This window comes from Cannabis sativa, chromosome X (assembly GCF_029168945.1).
Source record: "Cannabis sativa cultivar Pink pepper isolate KNU-18-1 chromosome X, ASM2916894v1, whole genome shotgun sequence".
Classification (NCBI taxonomy): Eukaryota; Viridiplantae; Streptophyta; class Magnoliopsida; order Rosales; family Cannabaceae; genus Cannabis; species Cannabis sativa.
Window position 1 is genome coordinate 80,085,048 of NC_083610.1, and position 21,656 is coordinate 80,106,703.

The 21,656-nt window shown below is 28.8% G+C and overlaps 2 protein-coding genes across 2 annotated transcripts; both read left to right on the forward strand.

Moving 5' to 3' along the window:
• Positions 1 to 1,584: 1,584 nt before the first annotated feature.
• On the forward strand, positions 1,585 to 6,413 carry LOC115699728 (agamous-like MADS-box protein AGL12). The gene is made up of 7 exons (XM_030627267.2): positions 1,585 to 2,121; positions 2,482 to 2,587; positions 3,680 to 3,741; positions 4,788 to 4,887; positions 5,016 to 5,057; positions 5,686 to 5,727; positions 5,909 to 6,413. The coding sequence occupies exons 1-7, from the start codon at positions 1,940 to 1,942 to the stop codon at positions 6,014 to 6,016; spliced, it is 642 nt and encodes a 213-aa protein (XP_030483127.1). The 5' UTR covers positions 1,585 to 1,939; the 3' UTR covers positions 6,017 to 6,413.
• A 1,306-nt stretch (positions 6,414 to 7,719) lies between these two features.
• On the forward strand, positions 7,720 to 14,094 carry LOC115699723 (suppressor of mec-8 and unc-52 protein homolog 1). The gene is made up of 16 exons (XM_030627256.2): positions 7,720 to 7,890; positions 8,256 to 8,466; positions 8,694 to 8,846; positions 9,049 to 9,097; positions 9,227 to 9,310; positions 9,398 to 9,501; positions 9,911 to 9,997; positions 10,084 to 10,137; positions 10,266 to 10,361; positions 10,843 to 10,970; positions 11,978 to 12,104; positions 12,226 to 12,285; positions 12,548 to 12,655; positions 12,823 to 12,923; positions 13,349 to 13,400; positions 13,634 to 14,094. The coding sequence occupies exons 1-16, from the start codon at positions 7,862 to 7,864 to the stop codon at positions 13,730 to 13,732; spliced, it is 1,542 nt and encodes a 513-aa protein (XP_030483116.1). The 5' UTR covers positions 7,720 to 7,861; the 3' UTR covers positions 13,733 to 14,094.
• The last annotated feature ends 7,562 nt before the right edge of the window (positions 14,095 to 21,656 follow it).

Consider the following 21,656-nt stretch of genomic DNA (forward strand, 5'->3'; position numbering starts at 1 on the left):
CTATCATTGTTAGAAAAATATTATTACCATCCAATGATTTTTTTGATATTACCATGAATCATTCTCCTAGAATAACTAATGAGGTGTTGTTCATTATTTATATTTTTAGGATTGGAAGATGATAATCTTGTCTAGGGGTCAAATATAATTTTTTGTGCTGAAATTCTTGTGTTGACAATTGCCATTATTCAATAATGTTTAGGACACTTTTTTATTCCTTCATTTTTTTTTTGTTAAAATTTTCTTCATTGGTTTTGTTCTTTTAGATTTGGTAAACTCAAGTATTTAAAAAAAATAATTAAAAACATATAAATAATTGTTAATTATTATAAAATTAAAGATTTTAGGTTTAGAAAAAAATCTTATACATTTTATGTGTATTACTGTTTAAAGCTTAAAATTATTATTTTTTTATTTTCAGTAATGCAATTTAGAATTCTAGTATGAAGAAATTTTATAAAAAGATAAATATACAATTTTTTTCTTTTTAATCTTTAAAATAAATTTTATTAAAAAAAATAGTTTGTTAATTTTTTTTGTGTGTTTTATTTTTTAAATAACAATTCCATTTATAAATTTTTTATTTCTATTAATAGTTTTATCTATTTTAAGAATATAGAGATTAACAAAATAGGAAATATTAATTTTTTAATATTTAATTAATGATTATAAATATCAACCATTAGATATTTGATCCAATGGTCAAGAATAAAATATCCATACATGGGTAATACCTATTAAGAGCATACCCATATATGGGCCAGTTTGGTATAGCTGTGCTGTGGGAAAAAGCAGATATAGCTGTGCTGTGAGAAAAAACAGCTGTAGCAAAATTGTGGAAAAAAGCTGAGCTGAGTGTTTGGTAAATTATAAATTTTAAAGTACTGTGAGTTGTTAAGATCTATTATAATGATAATGATAATGTTATAATCTAGTTTATTATAATCACAAATATGTAAAAACTTATTTTATATAATATTTTATTTTTTATATTTTTTATTTTTTATTTCAAATATAAATTTACATGCATTTGATAAAAATAAGTTATAGTATTTGTTTAATATGTTTTATCAAATGTAAAAAAAAATTAGAAACTCAAGTATATAAAAAAAAAATTCTAGGTTGATGTTGTTTGTTAATATTAAAATAAAATATAAATTATTTTTTAAAAAAATAAGAGATTTAATAATTATTTCTTTTATTATAATTAGTTTATTTTATTATTTTTTATTTTTTTAATATGTAATAAAGAAGTAAATATGGTTTTAGTACAAAAAAAAATTATTATAGTCTTTTAATCAAGACAACTTTTTTTAAAAGTTGGGTTGGAGCAGCTTTAGCTTTTAGCTGTAGCTTCTCCAAAAATTAAAAAAGCTGTTTTTGACTGTTTGCCAAACACATTTTTATCACAGCTTTTTCAAAAATCAGCTTTTAGCTTTTCCAAAAGCTGTGCCAAACGGACCCTATATATATGTTGTTGTGTTAAAGTAGGTGGTAGATGTAACTCAAAAAAAAAAAAAAAAAGTAGGTGGTAGATGCCGAACAATTTAGCTATGTTATTCTATTTGATTAATAATTTTTATAAGGGCATGAGATATATATTGGAAAAGGGAATCTAGGTATAGAAGTATATAAGGGCTTAAGCTTCAAACTAAAAAGAACCAACTTCAATAGAAGTTACTACTTACCAAAACCACACACAAACCCATTTCTGCGGCAAATCCTCGAAGCTAGTTCAAACTAGTGGGAGGTTTGTCAGCTAGCTGCTAATTAAGAGCTCTTAAATTTCATCCATCAAACAACCCCAAAAATTCAAACTTCACATATTAATACAATTACCAATTAATACAGCCAAATTATATATATATATATATTGTTTTCTTTTTGTTTTTTGTTCTTGAAAAATCAATATATATATTATATATAAAGGAAATTATATATGGCTCGTGGAAAAGTTCAGCTGAGAAGAATAGAGAACCCAGTTCACAGACAAGTTACTTTCTGTAAGCGCCGAGCTGGGCTCCTTAAGAAAGCCAAAGAGCTTTCTGTTCTTTGTGATGCTGAGATTGGACTTGTCATCTTCTCCGCCCATGGCAAGCTCTACGATCTCGCCACAAAAGGGTACGTACGTGGCTTTCATCCTCTATTTACACGTGTCTATTCTTACTAGCAGTCAGTGCCTCCTATATATACATATAAATTATTATTAATAATGGTGGTTTCAAATTAAATATGACATGATAATATATATAATGATCTTTTTTTAACTTTAATTATTTATGAATATGATGAAAAGAGGCAGTGAAAGTGCGCGCATGATGATATTAAATAGATTATATATTGAAAAGATGCACATGCACTATATATATATATATGCGGTTGTGAATATATAATATGTAGTTAAGCTAGTGTAATATATATGGTGACATAATATAATTATTAGGTTTTTATTTTGTATCATATATATATACAATTAATTAGAACCATGCAAGGGCTTATAGAGAAGTACATGAAGTCGACCAAGGGATCTCTGGTGGCTCAGGCTGATCAGCAACAGCCCATTTTACAGACGCAGTCTGATCAGCTGGTATGTATACACAATATAATATATATTATATCATAAAAATGAGAAATGAACACACATGATGGGCAGCACCAGCAAATAAGTAAATAATACTAGCAGTATATAGCTCACCCAATAGAACACTAACACAGTTTATTACATATATATATATATACATATAAAAATAATATATTCTATTTAAAACCGCGGCTAAAACCAGACCAAGTACATTTAGACACATAAACATGGAGTGCAAAAAGTTTTGTAGCATCGGATTCTGGTTTTTTGTGATTCTTAGGATATTTTTTGTTTTCTTTTTTATTTTTAAAAAAAATTAAAAAACAAAATGCTATAATAATGTTAAAAGAATGATACTATTTTTCACTCATGCTCCCACGAAAAAAAATGCACCGTATAAAGTTAATTTATTATGGGGCCATACCACACCATATATATATCGTATGTGTATATATATATATATATATATATATCTTTGCACTTTGTAATTTGTTTCTAATTTGTGTAGAATATTTGCTAATTATGATATAATCCGATGAGTTGTGTATATGCATTTTTCCTAGTGTTTCTTCTCATAATGTTGACACGTAATAATAAGATTTACATTACTCAAAGAGCTAACTTTAATAAATTAATTAATATATATTACTAAACATTGGTTAATTATATACTCAGAGGAGCATATATATAGTACTATTACTTTAATCTCACCATTTACAAATGTAAGTAAGTGATCTCTAGTAGTGATTCTCCTTTTCACCTATAAATATTCCATGTTATTCTACAATAACCAATGTTGTCATCAAATAAATATATATATTATTATATAATAAATATATTATGGTCATTGAAATTTTGCATTTTCCCCCTTCTTCTATATGTATGCTTTGATAAATTTTGTACAGATCATACTTTTCTGACAAATTAATTACAATAACTACATTATTTTTCCTGCCTAATAATATATAACAATAAAAAAATTGTGAATTAATGTATATATATAGTCATCAAAACTAGGTTTGTAGCTAGCTAATTTAGTATTTATATATATATTTTTGTAATAAACTTCTATTTTGTATTTCGTTGACTATATTGCAGGATGCCAAAAATGAAATAAGCATGCTGAAACAAGAGATTGAAATACTACAAAAAGGTCTCAGGTATTAGAAAAATGACCATTTATATATATATATATATATTTACATATATATATATATAAATATTTGGTATTCAAACATGATATAGATCACTAATCATTGTGCTACATTCACCATGTGATGGCATTAATTAATTCGGCTAATCTTCAAATTCATATAGATAATATAGAAATTTACAAAATAAAAAAACATTAGATATTTCAAATAATTAACTAGTACTAGAATTTGTATAAATTCCCCCTTTAAGATTTTTTTCTCATTACAGATACTATATAAGCTTGAAAATTTAATACAAACTTTTAAATTTACACTACACACAAATCAAATGACATCAATTTTAATTACTATTATCTCGAAATAAGACTATTGTTGTAGAAATAACTCAAAATATTGAAAATGTTGTCACTTCAATTTTTTCATACTGGTTTTCTATGCTCATATATAACATTATCCTATTCTTAATATAATATATGAAACTGAAGTGGATTATATATATAAATATATATATATATCTAATATTAAATGTGACAATATAACAGAAAATATTTGTTTAATATTATTTTACATTAAAGTTAACGGTTAAAACTATCACAATTAAATTAATTAATTAATTATTATATTTTTTTGAAAAAAAATTAACTTTAAATATTTAAATTTAATTTAAAATTATCAACAAAATTAGATAATTATTTTTTTTTTAAAAAAATAAGTCTTAATTTAAATTTAAATTTCACCTTAATTCAATAATTAATCATAATTTATAACAAAATTTATTAGCTAGTTATATTATTTAAAATATCTAAATTTATTTATTTATTTTATTGTTTAATAAATTAGTTATATATATTTTTTTATAAATAAATTTAAAACTAAATTATATATTATATATTTACAAAATATAATTAAATTGTATTAAATTTAATTTTATTATTATTTAAATTAATAATTAAGTAATTGCAACTCTAAACAAACATACATTACATTGCTACTGATACCTAGCATATATGTATTTATATAAAACACATGCATTATTCTTGATATACATGCAGATACATGTTTGGAGGAGGAGCAGGAACTATGAATCTTGATGAACTCCAAATTCTTGAAAAGAATCTGGAATTGTGGATTTATCATATTCGTTCGGCAAAGGTAATTAATATATATATATAGATATATATTTATATATATAAACCAATAAAATGAGATTACTTATAATTAATTTAATTTTCTGATCTCCTACTCTTTTAATGGCTGATAGACATTTATATTTATATTAGATGGACATCATGTCTCAAGAGATCCAATTGTTAAAAAATAAGGTTAGTGTTCAAAATACTTTGTATTTTTTTTAATTATATAATGTTTAGATTACTGTTTAAAATTTGTTAAACTATTGTTTATCTTATATATACTTTGTAGGATGAAATTATATTGTATATTACTGCATCCCTTTAAAAATATATATCATATTATCTGAACTTATTAAATTTTTAGTTTCACAGAGTTTTTTATTATTGATAACACAGATAATAATAGTATGGCTTTTTTTTTTTTTGAATATTAAACATGTATGACTAATTGTTTTAGTTTCACTTTTATATTCAAAATTAATTTATGATATATGGAAAAATAATCATAAACTTTTTCGGATGGTCCGTACGTAGACTGAAAATATTATTAAAATATCAAAACGATATTTCTATCAAAATTTTGGGAATAATATAAGTAAATAAATTCTCATGTATATATATTATTGTACATAAAGGATCACGTCACATTGATCAAATGAAACTTCTTAAGCAAGTTTATTTAATAAATTAGAATAAAAAATCCATTCAAATAAAAATCTATATCGTTGTTACCTTATTATATATGTATACATATGATATATATTCTTTTGGTATATATACTAATTAAAGAATCATATAATGGTTTTGTACTGATCAGGAAGGAATACTGAAAGCTGCAAATAAGTATCTCCAAGATAAGGTAACAATTAAGAAATATATAAATATTTGGATAACATTGATCTGTTAAATAAAGAAAGATATATATATATTCTTGTTCCTCATTTTTTTTTTAAAAAACAAGAAAATATATATATAATGTACAAACACATATGATTACAGTAAATAAATAATTAATTAATTAAGAAAAAATTGTTGTGCAGATAGAAGAGAACACTACTACTGCAAGTGATCTTGATTTTGTACCAATGATGACGACTAACAATCCATATCCCTTAACCATATTACAGAATGGGATATTTCAGTTCTAACACACAGGCTATATATGTCTTTGACGTTGTTAGAAAAAATTACTATATATATATATGTATAATATCGTTTGATATATATCGACATATATATATGTACGTATATTTATAATAGTATTGTTGTTGTGTAATATTCTACTACTGTTTATTAATTGGCGTGTTTGCTAAATTGAAAACAATTAAGGTATGCTTTGAATTATCAAGTGGGTGCATGTAGCCACTTGTATCAATTATAATATATATATAATAATAATAATCCATGTACTATAGGTTGCTGAGATTATAAATAAGAACGGCATTAATATATATGCTGTTTCATACATTTCTACAGTTTGTTTAATAATAATATTCTATGTATTTGGGTTTATATAAATGATCAGCTTGTAACTTTTCATTATAATTTTAATTGTTGTTGTATAATAAGTACTATATAGATTATATATGCATGAGTGAGTTTTTGGGGATGTTTTATGACTTACGTACGTACTTAACTTTTTTATCAATAATTGTTTGTGAAAAGGGTATATATATATTATAAAATGATGGGGATCGTACAGCTAATTACTAGTAGAGATTTTTATGTTTTTTGAAATTTTGTATTTTATAAACATTAATTTATTATTTAATTAATTAAATACAGAATGATAAAATTCGTATTGAAATAGGGTGTAAAAACTAAAATTTGTATTGAAATTTTATACTTGGTATCAACAATTTTTAAAGATTGTTACTAGTATATACTATGGGATCACGTCTAAAAATAAGATTTATTAATAATATAACTATTGACTAAATGAGATCATCGAGACAAAGGGGCAATTGTTATACCTAAATTTCGACCAGCAATAAAAAGCTAACATGTGTATTAAGGTTGGAATTATATGAACTAGCTCAAACTGTGCATTATAAAATACACTTAAATGACACGTCTCGGGAAATATAGTTAATAGAAATATTCGAACTCCCTGCCATATAAAAATGAATACAAATAATTCATAGGGTGACATGTATCAGTTAAAATGGAGCAACAATTTTTTTTAGCAAAAAGTCAGTACACAATATAAAATATAGCCAGTAAAAATATAATAAATAACGTTCAACAGTAAAAATGAAATAAAAGTGGGAAACATAGTACGCGGCAGCGTAAATTTCTCTTTAAGTAATAAATAGTATAAAATAATTATTTCTCTACAAGTTATAAAATGAGAATCTTTTTACTTACATAATGCTATAATTTGGGGTCATTTAATATAATTTTCTTAAATAAAATTTTAAAAATTTTAAAAATATTTAAAATTCAGTACAATGTATTTTTGTAATTTTTGTGTATTTCTGAAATAATTCCTTAAAATATAGAGAAAATTACACTCTATACCCTTTTTATATTGTCCTCTTTTATTTTAACCTTCTTTTTAAAATCTATTATTTTTACCTCTTTTTTTAAACATTGTACCATTTTGCCCCTGTCACTTTAAGATACTCTCCATGTGACTCTCTTATGTCAGGGTATTTTGGATAAAATACATATAAAAAGAAGTATGTTTCAATTAAATATAAAATTAGAGGTAAAGTTGATTAATTGATTAATAAAAGTGGTATTTTTCAACTTACCTCTAAAATATAGTTACATTTAGGTGAGCGAGCCTACTAGGATTTGGATTTTGGCCCGGTATTTAGGCCCAACTTTAATCGATGCCATCGAGTCCATTGACGAAATTGCGACCCACCCAAAACGCAGCCTTGTTCAGTGCCGTTTGCCACAGTGGTAGTTTCAGTTTCTTCCTCGTTCTAGTACCAACGTTGAACTGCAAAACCCTAACCCCTTTCCTCTGAAACTTGGCCGACGACATGTCTACTCTAGAAATCGAAGCTCGAGAGTATGTTTTAATTTTCTCCCTGTCAATTCGAATGTTTTTTTTTCACTCATTCATTTATTAATTTCGTTCTGCGAAGATAGTTCTGAATAAGCTCAATACTTGTTAAAAAAAAAAAGGTTGATACTTCAACTCAATGGAATTACTAGCTTGAAATTTTTTAAATTTGTATTGAAATTTTCGGGAGGTGGGTTGTTATAGAACTAGAATAAGCTAAATTTGGGTTCTATTTATTTTCTAGGAATGAAAAAACATTGCCCTGTTAGACACTTAATTTCTGCTAAAATAGCTTATGCTCTTATATGGTTAATGGGGACTGTTTGTATTGCAACAAAATCTGACATTGTTGTTTTTTGTTTTCTTCGCAGTGTGATCAAGATTGTGCTTCAATTTTGTAAAGAAAATTCGTTGCATCAAACCTTTCAGACACTGCAGAGTGAGTGTCAGGTATCTTTGAACACTGTAGACAGTGTTGAAACATTTGTTGCTGATATTAATAGTGGAAGATGGGATGCAATATTGCCTCAAGTTGCTCAACTTAAACTTCCAAGGAATAAATTGGAGGACTTGTATGAGCAGGTAATCTAGTCCCTCTCTCTCTTTCAATCTGAAAGAGTATATTAGTAGTGGTTACAAATTCATCATAGGTTGTGAACCTAGAATTTTGTTTTTGATTTTTCTTGTATTTAGTTTTTGGTGAATGAAGTTGAAATTCCTGGCTGTCCTGTACTCCTATTTGTGCACATTTTAAGACAAACTCATTGTGAGTTGCATTAAGTTTTTTGTCTTTGTTGTCAATTATGTAGATTGTTCTGGAAATGATTGAACTTCGGGAATTGGATACTGCTCGTGCTATCTTAAGACAAACTCAGGTAATGGGTGTCATGAAGCAAGAACAACCTGAAAGATACTTGCGACTTGAGCATCTCCTAGTCAGAACTTATTTTGATCCGAATGAGGTATTAATTGTTTGTAGTTTCAGTTTCTCTACTTATTTTCTTATGGAATTAATAGCTTCATTGATACTGAAAGCATTCAAAACTGCCCCTGTTTTTTTTAACCGTGCAAATTAAACCACCATATGAGCCTTGCATCTAGAAGTTTATTTTATATTTTTAAATATCAGTATGATGTTTACAGACTTTTTTCATGGAAAAATAGGCTTATCAAGAGTCAACAAAAGAGAAACGACGTGCACAAATTGCTCAAGGTTTGGTCTCATTTCTTGTCTTAATTTGATCGAGATCTCAATAAAAATATAAATGTGTCTTTCGACTGGTAAAGTTGATGAGATATTTCTGTTTCCATTAATGAATTCTCCTTCCTTTTTCTTTTTCAGCACTTGCAGCAGAAGTTACTGTTGTACCACCTTCAAGGCTAATGGCTCTTATTGGTCAGTCGTTGAAGTGGCAGCAACACCAAGGTATATATACAATCTTATTGTGCATTGACAAGAGAACCATATTATCTTGCAATCTCTTTAAAGTAACAATTTGTTCTCCCATTCCAGGGTTACTTCCTCCAGGCACACAATTTGACTTATTTAGAGGAACAGCTGCTATGAAACAAGATGTAGAAGACACATACCCATCAACTCTTGCACATACCATAAAGGCAAGAAGTTTATGTATTTGATTTGATTTACCTGTGCATTGTTATTGGGGTTTCAATTTTTTTCTTAAAAAAACAGATTATATGAAAATTTCTACTTCAAGAATTGAAATATGCAATATTTTGTTATCATTAATTGTAACTAATGTTATTTCATATCCATCAAATGAATATTGCATTGAAACAAATTTTACTATGAAAGCACAAAAATGACCTTTTGTATAAATTTTATGATGCATTTGGTGGGATTAAAATTCATATTGTGGTGGAGCTAGAAGATTTTTGTTATTTATATTTTCTTGAAATTTTTATCTTTTAGCAATTTTATTGTATCTCCGATCTCGTATTACTTTTACAACACTGAACTCTTCCTGAAGTCGTGATGTGTTTTTTGGCCGGTTTCTTGGTACAGTTTGGGACAAAAAGTCATGCAGAATGTGCTCGTTTTTCCCCAGATGGACAGTTTCTTGTTTCCTGTTCTGTTGATGGATTTGTTGAGGTATTTTAAGTGGATTCTTGCTGTTGTTAAATGGTTGAGAACAATACGATGATATCTAAGTATATCGTATTTTGAATAACTGCCAGGTCTGGGATTATATTAGTGGGAAACTGAAGAAGGATTTACAGTATCAGGCGGATGTGAGTTTTTTATAATTGGATTACTTACAGCCATTGCTCTTAATAAGTCCTGTTTAGAACTTAATAGGGTAAATATTACAGGTCTCTTTAGTCTTGTTTGTTGCCTAACAAGCTACATTCATTTGTAGGAAACTTTCATGATGCACGACGATCCAGTGCTCTGTGTGGATTTTAGTAGGGATTCAGAGATTCTTGCATCTGGATCACAAGATGGAAAGATCAAAGTACGTTTCAGTAGGGTTTTCCTGGCAGTGGATTTTTGTTTGTTAAATTTTATATTTATTTTTCTATTTACATCTTTTCTGTCCAATAAACTTTAAATCCGAGCCAGAACGATAAGTAGCTCAGGCTTTGTCCAGTTTCCCTTCTCCGGGACAAGTAATCAAAACTGTGTTGTTGAACAATATTGATTCTTTTGTACTTTGCTTAATGATGTTTGTGTTTAGTAGTATGCATGCAATTAGGTTGCATCAATATTCAAAATGGCAATATGTAGCATTCACTTGGTAGACCTTAGCATATTCCGAAGTTATATCTTGATTTCGTAATCTTTTGTACACTTTGATAGGTTATTTTGGTCTTTAATTTCTTTTGGTCTGTGGTCTTTGCCTTTTCTTGATTCAAATAGAAGTTGTTTACTTGATTGAAGAATTTAGTCATATATTGATTTTGAAAGCTCAATGTAATTGTATTTTTCACATTCAGGTTTGGCGTATAAGAACTGGTCAATGCTTGCGTCGTCTTGAACGCGCGCATTCTCAGGGTGTCACAAGTGTTGTCTTTTCTCGAGATGGAACCCAGTTGCTAAGTACCTCATTTGATAGCACAGCAAGGTACAATTAAAAGCGCTGGTTTTTTCAAATGCAAAAGCTCTGTTTTGCTCCTTTTTTTTGGGAAGAAAACATAAGCTTTTCTTATCATTCCATGTATTCTGCTTTCTTGCTGTTGTCTTCTGTTACTTGTGTTTTCAATTTCCAGCTGTTTTCTTTGTAATAATCACTCTTTCTGATCTGAGTATGCTGCTCGTGCGACCGTTATACAGTCAGGGACGGAGGGACTTTAGCCCATATGTGGGCTAAAGCCCTCACTCAAATATATACATCAAATTTTTTATATGTAGATATATACATATATTAATTCACTTTACTCAATTTATTAAAGCCCAATTCACAAAAGCCCTCACTCAATATCTTAAGGGAAATTTACATGGTATACTAACTTTTGATATTTTTTTACAAAAATACTGCCAGGCGGTATTTTTTACTTTTTTACTGTGTTTTTTTATAAGTTTCATACTGCAGTATACTGTGTTAAGTTTTCACTGATGTTTTACTAGTGTTTTTTAGTTGTTCTATTGTTGTTTTGAGTTGTTCCGTTTTGTGTTCTACTAGTGTTTTACAAAAACACAGTATTTTTGAAAACTTTTCCGTGTGACAGTATTTTTGTAAAACTTAACCCAAATTCCAGTATTTTTGTAAGTTTCCCTATCTTAATCATGATTCATTAGCCTATTCTTATTCTAATCAAGCCCATTTTAAAAGTAGTCCAATACAAATAATAAAAAAAATAATACTTTATTAAAAAATAAAACAATACCATTGATAATATTTTATTTTATTTTTGTCAATAGTATTATTTTATTTTGTTAAAGATGAAAATTTGAAAGATACATTTATCATCATTTTTATTAGTTTTGACTTAATATTTATTCAAGCCCTCACTCAACTAAATTTCTGGCTTCGTCACTGTATACAGTCATTCTTTATGTTATTTATTGTCACATTCATCAGTTCCCTTCATGGTCTTTCTGATCTAGTAATAAAATGGTATTCTTGTGCAGGATTCATGGTCTTAAATCTGGGAAGTTGTTAAAGGAATTCCGAGGTCATGGATCTTATGTAAATGATGCAATCTTTACACATGATGGAGCTCGTGTTATTACTGCATCTAGTGATTGCACGGTTAAAGTGAGTTTTTCAACTATGTTTTGATCACCGATGATGATCTGAAACTAGCCTACATCATCTCTTCTTTGAGTCAATACAGGCTATCATTGGTCTTAATTTTCTTTTTGGCTTTGTTTTATAGGTGTGGGATATGAAGACTACAGAATGTCTGCAGACATTCAAACCACCTCCTCCTCTAAGGGTATTCATTTGTTAAAATCTGTAGTTTATGGATTGCGCGAGTTTGCGCAAGTTTGCGCGAGTTTGCGCAAGTTTGCACCATGCGCATGCGTTGTTGTGTGCATGCGCATGCGCATGCGTTGTTGTGTGTGCATGCACATGCGTTGTTGTGTGTGCATGCACATGCGTTGTTGTGTGTGCATGCTTGTGAGTGTGAGATACTGTAATTTATAGATTAGAATTTTTTCTTCTTCCTAATTGTTGTTTTCCTTTCTGGCTTATAGGGTGGCGATGCGTCTGTGAATTCTGTTCATCTTTTCCCAAAAAGTACCGAACACATCATTGTATGCAACAAGACCTCATCTATATACATCATGACTCTTCAAGGACAGGTATCTATTATCAGCATAAATTAGAACAAGAATGTATTGTCATGTATCTAAATTTAACCCAACTTTTAATGTTCTTACCTTATTGGTTTTAGGAGTTATGAGATTTTTATTTTACTTTGTTATGAAGTAATTAATTTTATTGAGTTTGTTTCTGTACTACGGTGTAGGTTGTGAAGAGCTTTTCATCAGGTAAAAGAGAAGGTGGAGATTTTGTGGCAGCTTGTGTTTCACCTAAAGGTGAATGGATTTATTGTGTTGGTGAAGACAGGTAATTCAAAGTTTAAACTATATATTATACTAATGTTCTCCCACTCAGTACTCGATAGTTTCACAACGTTATACATTCCAATATTCAACGTTTCAACCTATTGATATGTATTTACGTTGAATTGGGAAGATGGATATTTGGAGAAGATAGCTAGTATTATAACTGCTTGTTAAATTCACTCTGTTGTATTTTACAATATCTTGAGTTGAATGCATTGTCCAATTTTTTCTGTCTTGCGTGAATGTCAAGAGAGTATTCTGCTGCAAAGTTCAGATTCTGATTTGAAATTGTTGTTTCATATTCTGACATTGCTACAGATCTTGTTATCTTCAGCCTGAGCATCACTTATGATTTTATTATATGCTTCTAATTTTCACTTTTATATTTAATCAATTTCTTTAATATAAGCTGTTACCTCCATGCAGGAATATATACTGCTTCAGCTACCAATCTGGTAAACTAGAGCACCTGATGAAGGTATTTTTTCTGTCTTAACTAAATCAGAAAACTCGAAAATTGGTTATTTAGACATAGCATAAAAACAGCAACTTCTTTTCTTTTAAGTTTTAACACCGTGTGAATCAGTTTTCCTCCGAGTCGTGGTAAGTTGGGAACCTGTTACCATGCAAAAACAATATGCGGGTTGATAAGCACTTGATTTTCATTGTAAGAAGTATGATCTTCTGAAATATAATATGTTGTTTGGGCAGGTCCATGAGAAAGATGTAATTGGTATTACTCATCACCCCCATAGAAATTTGGTGGCCACATATGGTGAGGACTGCACAATGAAATTATGGAAGCCTTAGAATCATTTTTGTATTGAGTCTATTGACCGCACTTCAGTCTTGTAAACTATTATTTACTTTTGTCCATCTTATCTTATGGTATTTTTATTTTGTATATCTAGGCTTAGTTTAAATTGTAATGTTCTCTGCTATTTCCTAAGGCTGTTCTAGTTTATTAGTGGGACAGCTCCGGACTGCACTGTGTGCGCGGTGGGGTGCAGTTACTATTCTTCAGGATTGAAAGTAAACGACACGTTGTTGCTCATGTTTTACGTAATCGTTGTGTCGTTTTATCCCTTTTAGCTTTAATTAAGATGGATTTAAAATGTTAAATCCAACTTTATTACGTTATCAAAAAAAAAAAAAAATACTTTATTACTGTATTAATGATTTATAATATTTTAAGATCTAAAATAATTAAATAATAGTTTCATTTATTAAAGAGAATGTAAATGACTTGGAGGTTTCTTAGCACTAATAATTTATATCTATATATATATATATTTTTTTTTATAATATCCACATATCAGGAGTGTGAAAGAGAGTGCAATAGAGAGTTTTCTTAACATTCTTCACTTGGACTTTTAACTTAATTTTAGATATTATGTTAACTGAATCAATACAAAATTGATACATATGAGCCGACTCAATAATTATTGTTAACAGTTAGAGTCTTCCTTTGGCAAAGCAGTTTAGATTTCACCGGTCTGTGTTTAGTGGGCTGGAGCTCAATTTGTAAGTCAATAGTTGAGGGAGGTTTGGGTTTTCGAAATATAGAACAATGGAACATTGGTGCCTTAAGTAGGTATGTTCGGGATATTTCTAAGAAGACAACTTGTGGGTGCTTGGATACATTCTGTCTACACAAAAGAGAAAAACTGGTGGAGCTATGATGCTCTACAGAACTCCAGTTGGTACTGGAAAACAATCGTCATGGTTAAAAACATGTTAAGAACTTCCTTGACAGAAAATGAGTTTCTTAAGAAATTCAACATTTCTAATGTTTGTATTCAGCTGTGGTCGAGGTCCAACGATAGGAAAATTTGGTTATCTTTAGTCTGGAATAGGCAGAGCATTCCCAAGCACAAGTTTATCACTTTGCTTGCGTGTTTGTAGAGGCTTAAAACGAGAGAAAGATTGTTGAAGTTTGGTTGTATTGCATAGACAATGTGTCTGTTTTGTAATCAACATGTCGAAACTCACCAGCATTTGTTCTTCGGTTGCAGGTGTATTTCTTCTATTGCTCTTCATTTGTACAATTGGGCAGGGTTGCAGATCCACCAAATGGAGTTGGAATCTTGTATAAAGAAGATCAAGATGAGCAATCACTCTAAATTTCAAAGAGAAATCTATATTGCTATTATCAATAGCCTTGTATATAATATTTGTGAGGTAAGAAATAACATCTTGTGAAATCAACAAGTTTACACTATTCATACTCTTGTACAAAATATTAAAAAAGAATTTGTGTAAGGTTTTCTCTTTTTAAAATGAGAAAACAAGTATTATAGATAGAAATCGGTTTGATCAAATAAGTCCCCATTGAACTCATTGGTCATGAGTATTGAGCAATTAAATAATTGCTTATTCATGAAAAAAAAAAAAAAAAAAGTTAACGGTTAGAGACTAATGGCGTAACAAAATATTAACAAAGGAAATTTAAAGGTTAATTTGCTAACCTAAATACTGGTATTTGTTATAATTTATCTTAATTATAACTATAAGTAATAATATTAGTTTCTTAAATTGATAATGGTTATGTTAGCACTCAAGAAAGTTTAGATAATTGTTCCAAATTAAAATTATTGTTTAATGTATAAATAATTTTGAAGACGAAATTTATTATATTTCAAAAATATAAGATCAAGTTGAAGTTGACATAATAAGTAATAAGATAGATTGAATGAAGCATATATAATGTTATGTTGGTTGGTTGACTATTGAGATTGGTATAAGTTTCTCAACTATCTCAACGGCCCCCCTTTCCACTTCCACATTCAAAATTAATTACAACTAACCATTCACTACATGTACAATTGACCATGACTATTGACTACTACACACCCTAATACCCTATCCTATCTATTCCAAGATTTAATAACAAAACCATTAGTATTAAGTTTTTTAAGTCAACACACCCATTCTTTCCACCTCACAACAACAATAAGTAAATTATTTATAAATATAAATAGCACTTGGATTAACGGAACTAGCAATATATAGTAGTTTAATCTGGGAAATTGGAATTTGAAATAATGCAATTGAAAATTAATATACTCCCCAACTAGACCATTGATAAAATTTAAAACACATCTGTAGTGCCCAATCAATACCACTACAAAATATTATATAGAGCAATTAATTATTGTATGTATGTACTGCCTCATCAACTCAAAATCAAATGCTAAAGCTTTAGCCAATATGGTTTTCTTTTACCATTTTTGGTTTTCTCACTGCATTAATTGAACATCTTCTATTTGCTCAACCATTCCTTATAGCACACTTTATTATGAATAGCCGTGTTGACTTATGTAACAGAATTTAAAGTTTTGATTCTTTTGAACATCTACTAGATTTGCTCCTAAATTTAACACCATCAAATATTGTGAGGAGCTAAAACACTAAACTTAAAAGTTTAGTGTATTGACAAAGTATACAATAATAGTCTAGTTGATGTGAAGAAGTGTATTGACTCTACTCGTATATCTTTTGCAGATCAACATGCTTCTATTTTTCCTTGTCTTGCTCCGAGCTTGGTGGATGTCTGGCATCCTCCTCTTCAGTATTGGCTCAAGCTGAATTGTGATATTAAAGTGGGGTTAGAAAACATGTATACTGTAGTAAGCAAGAAATCATCTCGGCACGGTGGTTTGGGTTCAAATAACTCGGTTAGATTTTTCTGATGCGGGGAAGCAATGGCCTGCTGCTCGGCTCTGGATGTAGCTAAGGACTACGGTTCCAAGTTTATTATTGGGGAGAGTGACTCGAGGGTAGTTATCAATGCTCTTAATGCATGGGAAGGAGTTTTATTGAGCGCTTGAGAACTATATCTCATTTTGTAATAGATCATGTCCCTTGTTTGTTAGTTGCATTTTCTCTAATATTAGTAGAACTTGTAATTTTGTAGTCCATAATGTGGCAAAGTGGGCGTTTACCCACCAGAGATTTGATTGTATTCTGTTATCTTTTATTCCTGAAAATCTATTTTGTAATAACTGTGAGATCTAATCGCTTTCTATTTATCTAAAAACACTTTTTTAATAAATAAATAAATAAATAAATAAAAGTTTTACAAATTCCTTTTCAAAAAGAAAAAAAAATTACAAAAAATTACTTATTTTCTTCCTAACAATTACAAAGAGCTGCATATGGAAATGTCATCACTTGTATATTTGTCTTGGATATAACAACGAACAACTCAACGGTTAACACTGATTATGTATATACATAATTTATGAGTATATATCTTAAAACTAAACATTACTAATTTCCAAAACAGTACTAATATATATTTTTATATATTCCCCTTGTTAGTTATTTTATGAAAATATTGAAATTTTATTCCGAATAATATTTATTTATAGTGAGCGAATAGACTTCTTTAAGTAGTTTTTATATAATTTGAATTAAGTTTATAAAATTTGCAAGTAATGGTTTGGTATATATTTTGTGACAGAAAATAAAATATATTGTCCCACATCCATTTCAAGGGGTCTTTCTTTAACTTCACTATTCTATAAAATACATTTTTAAAACTAGGTGAAGTAACTAACATAGTGTTTCAATATAAATTTTAAATAATTTATTTTTTATTAAACCACACAAAAGTAAATGGTACATTATTAACCCTAGAAGGATTGATAGAGAGAGTCCGTCACTTAGAGGAAATAATAAGTGAGGAATGAGTGAGTGAGTAAAAATAATAATAGAAAAACCATTGCTCCAACAATATTTTAAAGAGTAATGCTTTTAAATTTGATACATATACTAAAAATTATACTAAATTTAGTGTGAAAGATTAAACCATCTCTATTGGATGATATGAAAAAGAAAATATTAAATTTAGCACATAAACTCAGCAAGTAAAACCATTTTCTTTGTGATCCAACACAATTGGTTTTTTTTTTTTTTGTTTTTTTTTTGCAGCAACACACTTGGTGCAAGTTAATTTAAAAAAGTCAATAAATAAATCATTTACAATAAAAAAATTAGTGCAAATTACATATTTATTAGATTTTAGGAATAATTACATAATAATGCACCATTTTTTGTAAAATATTTACATTTTTACGTTCAAAGAATATTTTTTTACATTTTTACGGTTTTCTAAAAAATAACACGCAAACAACATAAAATCAACAAGAAAACTACATAAAAGTAACGAGAAAATAACATCAAAATAGCAGCAAAAAATAACATACATGTAACAAAAAATCAACAACAAATTAACAAGATTACAACTTAAAAAGACCGTATTTTCTGTAAATAAAATCAAAAAAATCGTAAAAATATTTAAAATTCCGAGAAACCGTATTTTTCTAATTTTTTTGTTGTTTTTATGTTTTTGTGAAATAATCCCTAGTTTTTATACAATTTGTGCAAAAATAGGGCTTTTGTTTTCCAAAAAAATTATTTCATGGAAAAATTCAAAAAAAAAAACAAATTGAGAAAGACAGTGTAAGGTATGTGGTTACTGGTTACCCTACCCTAAATTGTTTTTCCAATTTTTTTTTTTTTTTTTAATTTTGTTTGATTTTTTTTCATCAAATAATTTTTTTCAAAAAAAAAAAAACCATATGTTATAAACTTAGCAAAAAAAATAATCCTAAAAATTATTGCCACCCCCTACATATGCATTCTCTCATTTAAAGAAAAATGTTTGTAGATATATATATATAGGGGAAATCTAGTGTAGGCACCTTTCATTTTACCTCATGGCATAGGGAAGCTAAATGGGCCAATAAGAATTAAGAAAAAAATGGTACACCTAATATTAATGTATTCATTTACAGCCAATTTTTTCTTTAAGAAAAAAAAAATAATAAAAAGCCCATTACTTTATCAAAGAAACCACGGTGGGTGACTATTTTTACGGGTCTTTTAATTTTTTTTAAAATTTTAATAAAAGTAATCCATTTAAATTTTTAATACTATAAATTATTTATAAATTTTCAAAAATTCATATAATATTCCAATAATAATAATATACACTATCATATAACAAAAAAGAAAATTATATTCAGAATTTTAAAAGTTATTTACTTGGTACTTTTAAGTTTGACTAATTTATATGGCATTTTTTTTTTAGATATTTTATAGTATTTGATATGCCATATATATAAATTAGGTTTTCAAAGTCCATATTTAATATTTTTATTTATTTAGGCAATTTTATTTGTTATTGGTACCGAAAAAATTACCGAAGTTTGTTACCGGCGCTGGAAAAATCGTCAAAGTAGCTGCAGGTGTCAGAAAAGTCACCGGAGTTGCTGCTGGCGCTAGAAAAGTCATCGGAATTGGCACACCGAAAAAATTACTAAGAAACTGGTTTCTTAGAAAAATTACGAATTCAGATGCCAATTCAGTTTCTTGATGATTTTTTCGGTAATTTTTCCAGCGACAATGCCAATTCAAATGACTTTTTCGATGCCGTCAGCAACTCCGGCAATTTTTCCGACACTGACAGCTACTCTGTCGACTTTTCCGACACCGACAGCAAACTCCGAAAAGTCATCGGAATCGGTATTGTCGCCGGAAAAATCAAGAAACCGGCTTTTTGCTAATATTTTCAGTGATTTTTCTGGGGACAATACCAATTTCGATGACTTTTCCAATGTCGGCAGCTAGGGGTGTTCGCGATGCGGGTGGTGCAATTTTTGACTATTTTTTCAAACCAACCCGCACATGTATTTTTCTAATTTCCCAAACTGCACTCGCACCGCAAAACTATAAAATTGCAAAAACTGCATGCAAAAAATGGTGCGGTGCGGTTTATGCAGTTTTTACATTTTGGACTATCACTAAATAATTAAATTATCACAAATACAACAAAGTTTGAGCAACACTTGTCAAAAATATCATAAGACTTGAAAAAAATATGAAAAAAAAATGTAAGTTTCAACGATACAATAATTATTTTTTCAGCAAAAAAAAAAAAAAAATTAGTGGGCTTAGGTTGGGCCTTCACATATTGAACCTAAATAAATATAAAAATTGAAATTTTTATAATATGCGATGCGTTGCGGTTTGAACCGCATATTAACAATTCAAAACTGCAAATCGCACTGCACTGCGCAGTTTAGGAAAAATTCAAATCGCGACCGCACCGCAAAGAATTTCAAACCACATTTTTTTGCGGTATGGTGCGGTGTGGGCGATTTGAACGGTTTGAGTGGTTTGATGAACACCACTACATGCACTAACGACTTTTCTGACATCGGCAATTACTCCGACGATGAAAAAAAAGATGCTAATCTAGAAACCCATAAAATTTATTAATCAATAAAATGAAAAAAAAATAAATAAATAAAATAAAGGTTCCCACTTCAAATGTTGATGTTTTTATTGTAAATTCTTAAGTGATCCAAATCACTTTATAATAATAATAATAATAATAATAATAATAATAATAATAATAATAATAATAATACAACATAATATTATAGTCAAAATTGATAAAAAAAAATGACTTGATAAAAAAACTCCTAAAATTTATTGATGAATAAAAGAAAAAGAAATTTCCCAACAAAAAAACGGAAAAATAGATAAAAGGAAAAAAAAAAAAAAAGAGGAACACACTAGTTTAATATATCGAGTGAGAATAAAAATTAGAATAACAATAATATTAGTGTGGAAACTGTTAAGATTTACATGAGAGTTAACTTAAAAAAAATAATAATTCAAATTAATACTTAATAATTTTTTTAATTATTAATATTATTTTATTTTTTAAAATAAATATATAATTAAATATTATTATAATATGTATAAAGTTTTAATTGTATACAAGCAGTCCTATTGTAAGAGTATACACCTTATATCTTAATAACCACACGATCTAAAATCAATGGTTAAAAAAAGTTCCCTACCGGTAGGGAACTTTTGTTAGGTCCTACCATAGTCTTGCCCTATATATATATTTATATATATATGTTGCAGAATGTTTTATTAATATTATATGTTATTATTTTTATTTATTTATTTTATGGTGAAAGTGAGTATTCATTAATTAACCACATTACAAGAGATCAACAAACCCAATAATTCTTCTGGTCCAGGTTCGGGTCTTGGGTCCCGAGTCTGGATACGGGTATGTGTCTAGGTCCGATTCCGGGCCCGAGTCCTGGGTCCCAAGTTAGGATCTTGGGTCCCGAGTTCGAGTTCGGTCCCGAGTTTGGGTCTAGATATGAGTCCTGGGTCTCAGATTAGGATCTTGGGTCCCGAGTTCGAGTTTGGTCCTGAGTCTCATGTCGGGTGAAGGGTCCGGGCCCTGGGTCCAAGTCCGAGCAGTCGGGTCTGGGTGTTTGGGTCCGGGTCCCATGTCTTAGGTTCGGATCCGAGTTTGGGTCCCAGGCGAGTCCAATCCTGGTCTGGGTCCCGGGTCTGGGTGCAGGTCTCAATCCGAGTCCGAGTCTTGAATTTAGTTTTGTTTTTTAAAAAATAAATTAAACTGGATCAGATCAGATCCGATCCGAAAAAAATTAGGCGAGGTGGAGCGGATGTGACCCGAGATTCAACAAGCATCCGATTATTTTGGATCAGAAGTGATCCGTCGGATTAGAGCTCCGACCCGATCACACTAAATGGATTTTTTTTATATGCCTATATAAAGTTATACTATTAATTTTTATATTTAAATTATGTGTAATTAATTTTAATATACATATTTTTAAGTGAAAATTTAAATATTTATATGTTACATATATTAAGTGAAAATTTATACATG